General features: G+C 35.7%; 1 protein-coding gene across 1 annotated transcript in view; it reads right to left on the bottom strand.

Annotated features, from left to right (window-relative positions):
* Positions 1 to 11,015, bottom strand: part of LOC106876175 (uncharacterized) — a 76,015-nt gene that overhangs the window by 18,196 nt on the left and 46,804 nt on the right. Inside the window, exons 13-16 of the mRNA XM_052966932.1 lie at positions 9,523 to 9,763; positions 5,940 to 6,213; positions 1,557 to 1,700; positions 82 to 151 (exon numbers count right to left, since the gene is read on the bottom strand). Coding sequence (XP_052822892.1) covers positions 82 to 151; positions 1,557 to 1,700; positions 5,940 to 6,213; positions 9,523 to 9,763 — 729 coding nt within the window. The remainder of the gene's footprint in view (positions 1 to 81; positions 152 to 1,556; positions 1,701 to 5,939; positions 6,214 to 9,522; positions 9,764 to 11,015) is intronic.

An 11,015-nucleotide genomic window follows, 5' to 3' on the forward strand; every position in this document is an offset into this window, starting at 1 on the left:
GGAGAGGGAGAGGAGGGAGAGGGAGAGGAGGGAGAGGAGGGAGAGGAGGGAGAGGGAGAGGAGGACATATGCCCTACTTACCTGGCGTTGAGAGCAGTTTCAGTTCTTATATCTACTTTTAGAAATAATTCAGAGTTGTAACCTAAAATATCTTTAGACAAAAATACGATATATTAAAACAGTGAAAGTTGAATATAGAATTAAAGTGCAGAATACAAAATTATAGTGTAGAATAAAAAATTAGAGTTGGAATATAGAGTAAGATAAAGAATTACTGGGAAGTAAAAAAGGAACTATTGAGTGATATATATATATGTATATATAGAATTATAGTATTTGATAAAGAGTTATTTGAGGAAGATAGTATTGACAGGAATATAGAATTATGTAATGTAGAGTTATATGATAAAGAAGTGTGGCTTAGAGTTTAGGGGTATTCGGCTCACAATCGTAAGGTCATGAGCTCAATTCCTGGCAACATGTTGTGTCCTTGAGCAAGGCACTTTATTTCATGTTACCCCAGTCCACTCAGCTAGCAAAAATTAGTAGTACCTGTATCTCAAAGGGCCAGCTTTGTCACATTTTATGTCATGCTGAATCTCCCTCAGACATGTGTCTGTAGAGTGCTCAGCCACTTGCAATTTAATTTCTTGAGCAAGCTGTTTCATTGATCAGATCAACTGGAACCCTTTTTGTTGTAACTGACAGAGTGCCAGTTAATGGAGAGTAAAGAATTGTTTGGTAAGGTAGTGATGGTTAGTTTCCTGTGACAAGAGAATTAGTTGCATGATCCATTGATTATCTCTTAAACTAGGAGCCTTATAGCTACTGGACTCACATTTTATTATTATTGGTTCTCTTGGTTTTGGTGGACTTATCCTATATTCAATGGTTAATTGAATATCTGATTTTCTCTCTTTCAGCATTTTTAAATACTTTTATGATCCTGAAAGCTATGGCTTACATGCTTATAAAATTTAAAAAAAAAAAGAACAGCACAGCACCCATGACTTTTGGAAACATTTTTTCATGCTCAGACTTCTTGACCATAGTATCCAGACTGTTGCTATAGTAACGAAGCTAAAGCATGCAGAGTGAAGCCACTTGGCACAGATTGACCTTGTACTCTGCCATGCATGTGCACTAAGTTTTAACATTCTAGCTCACTTCCGCTGTTTATAGCAGTGCTTGGAAGGAAGGTACATAGCGTGTGATCATCACATTAACTATGACAATGAATTTCTCTCATGGTATCTACTGTAATAAAGTTTGTTCTAACAGAACATTCACATTTAAGTGGTAATAAATATTATCTCTCATAACCAAATACTGTAAAATATTCCATCTCATATTCCACTGATTCTACCAGTCTATTGCCCTACCAACAGCCTGAGACCACTTTTAGTTCTATGAGACAAAACTACCCATTTTAAAATGCTCGCATTTAAATTGAAACTTTCCTTCATAATTTTATTAAAAAGCAAAAAAGAATGTTATAGTAACGGAGCATTGTTGTGAAACAAAGTTGAAGAAAAATGCTCATCAAATTTGCTTACATTTTGAAGACGTTTCTGTGCAGTTGATAGATTCTCTGACATGTTGCTGCATGAAGATATCAGGAATGGCTCCAGAATGTAAAGCAGCTACAGTGTTTCTTTGGGTCAGCTCAGTCAGTGGAATAAAGGCCCAACCAAGGGTTGCTGTAAAAAGAAGAGGAAAATGATATTTTTGTTCTCAATGGGTTGTTACATACAAAATTAAACATTATTTCTTTTTCTAAGTAGACAGTAGACAGACGTGAACAGTACAAGATAGAACCAGTCTCAGCTACTAGACAGAGTTTCATAGAGCTAGTACACAGGACTAGATAGATCTTGTAGACTGAACAAAATAGAAGTAATGCACTGAAATGTATAGAGCTGAAAGACTGAATTTCATAGAGCTGGTAGACTGAACTGAACTGTGACGGTGCATGACCTAATGTTAGGTCATGGTTTTAATTGCTGCACTGGGTAGGTGCATTGTGTTCTTTAGCAAAAAAGCTCATTGTATGTTACTCCAGTTCAATCAATGGTAAATGAGTAACTCTGCAATGAACTGGCAGCCCATTTAGGAAGAATATTGCGATCTCAGTCACTTATATACAAAGGAAACCAGGCAACTGGCCCTATGAATCCTAGCACTTGAGACAGTAATGTCCACAAGACTTACTTTTTACTTCAATACACTGAACAATGTAGAGACAGTCAACTGAATTTGATAAAGCCAGTTCAATGAACTAGATAGTAATAACTATGTATGTATATAAACAAACTTACATTTGTTTTTTAGAAGCATTGAATGTGTATCATACAATACTGACAAGAAAGTGATATTTCAAATGCAGTATCACTATTGAAGCAGCAGAAAAATTGGGTATTATTACTCTTACAAGGTGGAAAAAGTTGTCAACAAATAGTCATGGGAGTTGAACCCACATCCCCCAATACACTGCTTAAGTGCTTTTCCATTAAGTTAAACTGCCCGCTGAGAACATTTCTGCTGATTTTAAGCGCTAAATAGACAACTTTGTGAAATGTAACAACCACATGTGCATATAAACAAACTTACATTTGTTTTTAGAAGCCTTGAATGTATATTGTACAACAGCATTAATAGACTGAACTATGCAGATAGAGCTGGGAGAGTGAACTAGTTCAAGTTAGTATGCTGAACTGGACAGAACTAATAGACTGAGCTCTTTTTCAAATCACTGCAAACAAAGATGTATTTCATTATGCCATGTCAAACCATGCATCAATTCAACATCTACACACTGTATTTATCTGGTCAATATCAACAGATTTTATTACTCCAGTCATCAACACATTCAGGTCCTGTAAATGAGGAGTTCAGCCAGCACATTGGTCTGGGGCACGGAAAGACCTGTGAATATCTAACAGGAATTTATCAAAGAAAGAAAGGAAGGAAGGAAGGAAGGAAGGAAGGAACATCACGGGTAAAAGCAATCTTGTTCTACCTTGAAAATTTTCTCTTGTAGGCCCAAAATACAGTGTATCAATCCATTCAACATCTACACCACTGTATTTATCTCAAGAGTTCTCAACCCTTTTTTATCTATGGATCCCTTTGGTTACAATTTTATTCTGGTAGACCCCCATAACCATTCAATGTTTCAAAGCTAGTTTTATCAAAGCTTCTTTCCAAATTGTTATAGTTTTCACACATTAACCTGTATAGGTTGAATTATGTAAAATGTTAGAGAAAAAAACCTTGCTGTTTTTTGCTATACATACCAATACATACATCTAGAGCAAAATTTTTTCAGGAGCCCTTAAAATACAATTGTGGATCTCTGATTTACTATTTTGTTGTGTGGACCTCCAAAAGTCTTCTATGGATCTTCAAGGCCATATGGATCCAAGATGAGAACCACTGACCTATCTGATAAACATCTGCACTCTGTATCTATCAGGTTGAGTAAAAAGTAAGCAACGTTTTGAACCATGAAGAATTTGTACTAGATTTTTGCAGAGTTTTGAATTTTTTTTAAACATTTTTTTTGCAATTGTTTGATAATACAGACATAGACTTGCCCAAATGCATCAATAAATTAACATTGATATTTTTTTCACTGTTGTTACAAACATCTGAAATGGAACTGCCATTGCACGATATTCAAGCAATTTTGCTATTCAACTTCAAAAAAGGACATAAAACAGCTGAAACTACTCACGATATCAATGAAACATTTGGTGAGGAAATGACCAGTGAGTGGTCAGCTTGAAAATGGTTTAAACGATTTTGCAGTGGAGACCTGAGCCTTAAAGATTGTGAACGTAGTAGACGCCCATCTGTCATCAATAATGGTTAATTAAAGACCGTCCATTGAGAAAGGTCTACGTAAAACCACTTGAGAACTGGCAAAAGAACTTCAAGTTAGCCAGAAAACTGCCTGCAATCATTTGCATGTGATCAGAAAATCAAAAAGGCTCAACAAATGAGTACCACATGATTTGAATGAAAATCAGAAAATGCACAGATATGAAATTTGCTTGTCGCTTCTTCTCCGTAACCAGACAGTTCCATTTTTTGACCGTATTGTAACTTGTGATGAAAAGTGGATTCTGTACAATAATAAAAAAATGTTCTTCCGAGCTCTTCAAAAAGAAGGTTATGGTGACTGTTTGGTGGTGTACTGCTGGACTCATCCACTATAACATCTTAAAACTCAGAAAAACCATTACTGCAGATACATATTGCCATGAAATTGCCAAGATGAATGGAAAACTGCTACTCCTTCATCCCAGACTGGTCAACAGAATAGGGCCAATCATTCTTCATGACAATGCTCGACCACATGTTTCCCTAATGATGCTCCAGAAGTTGAGGGAACTTGGCTACTAAGTTCTTCCCCACCCAGCTTATTCCCTAGACCTTTCTCCTACTGACTATCACTTTTTCAAGAACATTGATGGTTTCCTGCAAGAGGAGTTCAAAAATCAAACAGATACTAAAAGTGCATTCAAAGAGTTCATCAGCTCCAGAACTCCAGATTTTTATGTTACCGGAATAAACAAACTTGTAACTCGGCAAAAATGTTTTGATTGTAATGGTACTTACTCTGATGTGGTTGGCGTTAGGAAGGGCATCCAGCTGTAGAAACTCTGCCAAATTAGATTGGAGCCTGGTGTTGCCATCCAGTTTCACCAGTCCTCAATCAAATCGTCCAACCCATGCTAGCATGGAAAGCGGACGTTAAACGATGATGATGATGATGATGATTGTTGAAATATATTGTGATGACTTTCATATTTCAAAACAGTTGCTCACTTTTTACTCATCTTGATATATAGTCAGAGTGTGAGGTGTGAGATGTTTTAGCGTAGACATTTTGGCATTGCCTATTTAGAACCACCAATTCAACACTGACATATTTGCCATCAGATGTTCTAATGGTTCTCATTCTCCCATTTTCTCTCTCTCTCCCCTGCCCCTCCTCTCTTTTACCCCTCTTCTCTCTCTCACGCCCCACCTCTCTCCAGCCCCTCCTCTCTCTCTCTCACCCCTCCTCTCTCTCATCCCTCTTCTCTCTCACCCCTCCTCTCTCTCTCTCTCTCGCCCCTCCTTTCTCTCTTGCCTCTCCTCAGTCTCTCACTCTCCCTCTCTCTCTCTCCTCCCCTTTCTCTTTCTTACTCAATCTGTATGTGTAAATTTCTTGTTTACTTTAATTGTCAAAACATACTGTCACCAAAACTAGCTGAATGTCCAGTCAGCTATGCCAAATCAACAGCATCCAAACAGCTGTATCTAGCTGTCACATTCTGATATAATCAACATCTAAATTTACATTATTTAGTTTTTCCTTCTTTGCAGTAGGGATTAAAATAATTATCGCACAAAAAAAATTTTCATTATCATTGGTGCAGGAGTGGCTGTGTGATATGAAGTTTGCTTCCCAATCACATAGTTCCCAATCACATAGTTCAATCCCAATGCATGGCACCTTGGGCAATTGTCTTCTACTATAGCTTCAAACCAACCAAAGACTTGTGAGTGGATTTGGTGGACAGAAACTGAATGAAGCCATGTGTGTGTATGTGTGTGTGTGTGTGTGTGTGTGTGTGTGTTTGTCCCCCACCACCACTTGACAATCAGTGCTGGTGTTTTTTGTTTTTATATCCCTGTAACTTAACAGTTCAGCAAAAGAGTCCAATAAAATAAATACCAGGCTTTATAAAAGAATAAGTACTGTAATTGATTTGTTCAACTAAAATTCTTCAAGGCGGTGCCCCAGCATGGCCACAGTCTGATGACTGAAACAAGTAAAAGGTAATAGATAAAAGACTAACTACAGAGTGTTTAATTCAATCAACTGAAACAATTCAATCATAAATATTGATAAAAAAAAAAGATAACAGCAAGTAGGAGTTACTCACAAATGACATTCTTATGGACATACACCACCATAACAATGAGATGAAAGTATTCTCCCGATATCATCTTATCTATGTAGTTTGATACAGAAATATCAGCAAAGTTAAACACATCAGTCACTTTAGCAATATAAATCAGTTTCCCTGTTATGGTTGGAGTCGTCTGAAATGAAATCTGTGAGGACTGAACTTTCTTCAATTCGATGCACTCATCACCAAATTTCAGTATGATATTCATAAGAATCTCGTTAGTTTCAGGTAATTCTCTCCAAGGCAACTGTTATAAAAAAAATAAGGATAAACAGTGTTAAAAATATTACAAGTCACAAAGATTCCACAGATTATATTGATTTTTTTAAATGTAAATGTGTGGTTGTGTGGTAAGAAGTTTGTTTCCCAACCACATGGTTTCAGGTTCAATTCCACCATGTGGTACCTTTGGCAAGTGTCTTCTATTAAAGCTTATGGCCAACCAAAACATTGTCAGTAGATTTGGTAGACAGACATTGAAAGAAGCCTATTGTATATATATATCTAGTATATATAAATCAGTTTGTGTATGTATATTGACTAACACATACATTTCCACAATTCACAACCGATTTTCACCAAACTTTGCACACACATTACTTATGTCCCAAGGATGGTCATGCACTATAACATTTTGCCCAGAGCTCCTGCGTAAATGGACAAACTGTAAAAAACGGTTTTACATGGATTTTTCTCTAATTCGTTGTATATACATAGTTTTTGTATATAAGTTCTTCTATACTTTTCTAATCTATACGGTCATATATTGACATTAGAAAATATTTTTTAGGGGCTCTCACATTTTTTTGATTTATCATTTATTTATATGTTATAATTGTGTATTATTACTTGGTTAGAGAATATCATAAAAGTGAAAGGATTTTGTCTATTTATTTATTTTGACTGTCCACCTGCAATGGTGATTAAATTGACTAAGAACACTGTACATGATGAATATTCAATACCAAACAGTCTTAACCTCCATACTAATGGCAAGCTTACCTTTACCTATTTTGAGTTACTTGAAAGGTAATGTTCTCTTCCCTCTCTTTTATTTGTTGATATCTTTGTTTACTTACCAATGCGTTGTTTCCCTTTCAGGATGATTATTTACCCATCCATTATGATATTTCAAGCGCGACATCTTTTCACTGTGAACTGCTAAAAATTCAATGCAGTATTCGTAAACTGAAGTCAAACTCTTCATGTTTTCATTTTTCGTTGCCTGAAGCCCATAGCAAATATATTCCTTTAACTCTACTTTTTCAAGTAGGTATTGTATTGTCATTTTTTAACATACCAATCATACTTCTCTCTAAAAATATAGCTCCCTTTGCTGTTAAATAAAATAAACTCACAGAGGGGAAGTTTCAACGTCTTCCTTCAATTTCATTACACCATTTATGTGGCTGTTTCTGACAAGAAATTTCGCTTTCATGTAAAACTATATTATGTAGTCATTATCCATAATCTATTCTCAAAACACTTCAGTAGCTCTACTTTGCATCGCTTGCAAACTTATATGTTCTATGATCATTAAAGTACCTTCAACTATATAAAAGTTGATAGTTCCTTGTTAAAAGCTCACAATCAATCTCACAAATAGAAAAGGAAACACGTTTTAATTATTTTGCCCTAAGGCAATGAGCTAGCAGAATCAATAGCATGCTGGACAAAATATTTAGCATCATTCATTCCAGCTTTTTGTTCTGAGTTCAAATTCTACTGAGGTCAACTTTACCTTTCATCCATTTAGGGTTGATGAAATAAGTACCCGTGATCATTGGGGTTGATATCATCAACTACCTCCTCCCCATAAAAATTTCAGGTTTTATATCTATACTAGAAAGTATTATTTTGAGGCTCTAAAAGGTTGTGAGCTGGCAGAGACATTTGCATGTTGGACAAAATGCTGAGCTGCATTTTTTCTGGTTCTTTACATTTTGGGTTTAAATTCTACCAAAGACAACTTTGCCTTTCATCCTTCATTCTATCCTTGATAGAATAAAGTTCCAGTCAAGTAGTGAGGTAAATGTAATCAACTTGCCCTCTCCCCTCAAAATTGTGGGGTGGAATTCTAGTTTAGGCACCCTATTATAATCTGCCATAACATTTTTTGAATTTTCAGAAAATTTTTGTGAATTTCTCTTCTACACATGGAAATTCATAAGATTATGAAAAAAATATTTCTTTTAATTTTTCAAAATGTTTCCTTTAAAATCAGAGTTTAAAATACAGACAGTCCAAATTTTTGGCTTAAATCCTAGCAATGGAACATTGTATGTGTTTATGGGGAGAAAGATATTGAAAAACATCAATATGTCAGAATGACAAAGAAACAAGGAAGGTATCAGGTGGTCATTAGATGTGCTAAAAAATAACAGTTAAATAGCCCTTAAATTACAGAATTTTTTTTTTTGCATAATCGTATGAATTCCATGTGTAGAACACAAATTTGCAAACATTTTCTAAAAATTCCCAAAAGTAAAAAAGTTATGAGGGGGTTATATGGGGTGCTTAAACCAGAATTCCACCAATTGTGGGCCTTATGCCAAAATTTAAGACAATTATTTTGAGGCTCTAGACTCTAGCCTGTTTAATCCTGAAATTGCGATATTAATCCTTTAGTATTCAGATTACTTTGTCAAATGTAATACTTATTTATTCACATTATGTTGAATTAATCATACATTATTTTTTTGCTTTGAGATTTCAATGATGTGATTATATATTTTTAGAATGACATTGTAGGGGAGGTGTGGGAGGCTAGTTATGGCCTGGCCACTTTGGGCTGGTTATAGCTGGTTTAAATGCTAAAGGGTTAAATTTCATGACTATTCCAGTAATGATACTAAATATCTATTAAAAAATAGAACTGGTATTGTCTACAAGTCATATTGCCTCAATAAACTTGACATATCTCAACAAAAAATAATTTCAAGCATGACATTCCTCAATAAAAATTGATTGGTATATAAAACTGCTTTTCACAGCTGAGGGTAATGAAATTTTGAGTGGGTGTATCAGATTTCTATAGGAAAAGGATTAACTTATCCATCTATCCAGCCCTGTATGTATAGATCTTTGTGTAAGTATACATGCATGTCTGTGTTTGTATGTATGTGTATTTGAATGTGTATACATGTGTGGATGTTTTTTTCTTAAAGTAGAAAAGAAAGGGCTGTATCCATGGCCATTATAGGCTCTCCCAAACTGGTAAAATTGACATATGTATTTGTATGTATTCGTTTGCATGTGTGGTGTTTGTATTCATTTGTATGTGTATATGTTTGGTATTCGTATGTACTCATTTGTATTTGTGTGTGTTTGCATATATTCATTTTGTGTGAGTGCAAGTATGTGTTTATGTATGTGCATATGTATATGTATATATTCAATGTATGTGTGCACATATATGTTCGTAAGTAAGTGTGCATGCATTTCTATGTATCTATTATATATATGAATACACAATAGATGTATCTGTGTGTATGCATGCATATTCATGCTTATGTGATGTATGTAAATCTCATTGAAGAATATATATATGAATTACATTTTTGTTAGTTCCTTTCTGCAATACAGATTGTTGGAAGTCCAATTTGAAACAAACATCAGAGATTTGAATTGATAAACTCTCATTTGACAGTTTACTGAAATCAATAAATAGATTGGAAAGTTCAGTGGTAGGTTTTATGTCCAATTTATGTGTCTTCTTGGCCAAGTCAGTGATGGATTTAGAAGACTGTTCACCCATTATACCAGCAGTTGCTGCTACGTCACCTCCTGAGACACCTCTGAAAAGAAAATCTTATTGACATTATAAAAAAAACAATTGGAGAGAGAAAAGAGAAAGTGTATCATTAACAAGGTTTGAACTACTTGTCCATTGCTTACCATTGACCATACTACCAACTACACAATATGAGGTTCCTGAACATTATGGCTAGAAGCTGTTTTGATGTATGTCAGCCTTACATTTGGCTTCCTATAGGGTCCACAGACATCAGATTCCAAGTCATAGAAATCAACTATCTTCAGGTTAGTTGTTGTTGTTTCCTTGAGGCCAAAAGAATCCAGGATGAGGATTAAGGTCTTTCCTAATCCTATCAAGGGCATGGCCCTTCACCCTCATCAATATTGCCAAAACATTGTCTCTCTCTAGAGGCCAAAGCTAGTTGAGGGGAATTTCTTCTGAAGTAAATCCAGAATGAAAAAGCCAATAAGGTCACATGCATTGTTGAAGACACCCATTGCTACATCAGAGGAGCCTTCTGGGTTAGTGCATTTGGCCCAAACTGATCCCTTATTGAAGAGCAAGGTTTATTTTTGACATGCATGATAATATCTATATTTTCACCCCTACACACACATCAATCCCACCCCACTTTCGCTGACTGTCACAACTCACTCAAAGTTTATTGGGAGGCAAGGGATATAATGTAAAAGGCTGGTGACACATAAAAGGCACCAGGTACACTTTGTGGTGTGGTTGGTGTTAGGAAGGACATCCAGCCATAGAAACCAAACTAAAACAGACTGGAGTTTGGTGCAGCTCTCCAGCTTACTAGTTTAGTCAAACATCTAACCCATGCCAGCATGGATAACAGATACTAAATGATGATGATGATGGATCCTTCTCTTGATTGTCTCCTGCAACATAGGTTCATCTTTATCGCAGCACTTACAAACCAGATGTAACACTTCCTCACCTCCAGCAACAGAGAGTAGTCACCATTTTTCTGATACTGGCTGTCTCGGACAAACACAGGTATTAGATAAACTGATTACCTAATATTGTGTGTGAAACTGATTGGTAAGATCAGCTGTAATGGATCTATAATACTGCATACCTATATATACATATATATATATATATATATATATGGAAGGGCATCCAGCTGTAGAAACTCTGCCAAATCAGATTGGAGCCTGGTGTTGCCATCCGGTTTCACCAGTCCTCAGTCAAATCGTCCAACCCATGCTAGCATGGAAAGCGGACGTTAAACGATAATGATGATGATGATGATGATGATGATGATATATATA

This window comes from Octopus bimaculoides, chromosome 1 (assembly GCF_001194135.2).
Source record: "Octopus bimaculoides isolate UCB-OBI-ISO-001 chromosome 1, ASM119413v2, whole genome shotgun sequence".
In the NCBI taxonomy this organism is placed as follows: Eukaryota; Metazoa; Mollusca; class Cephalopoda; order Octopoda; family Octopodidae; genus Octopus; species Octopus bimaculoides.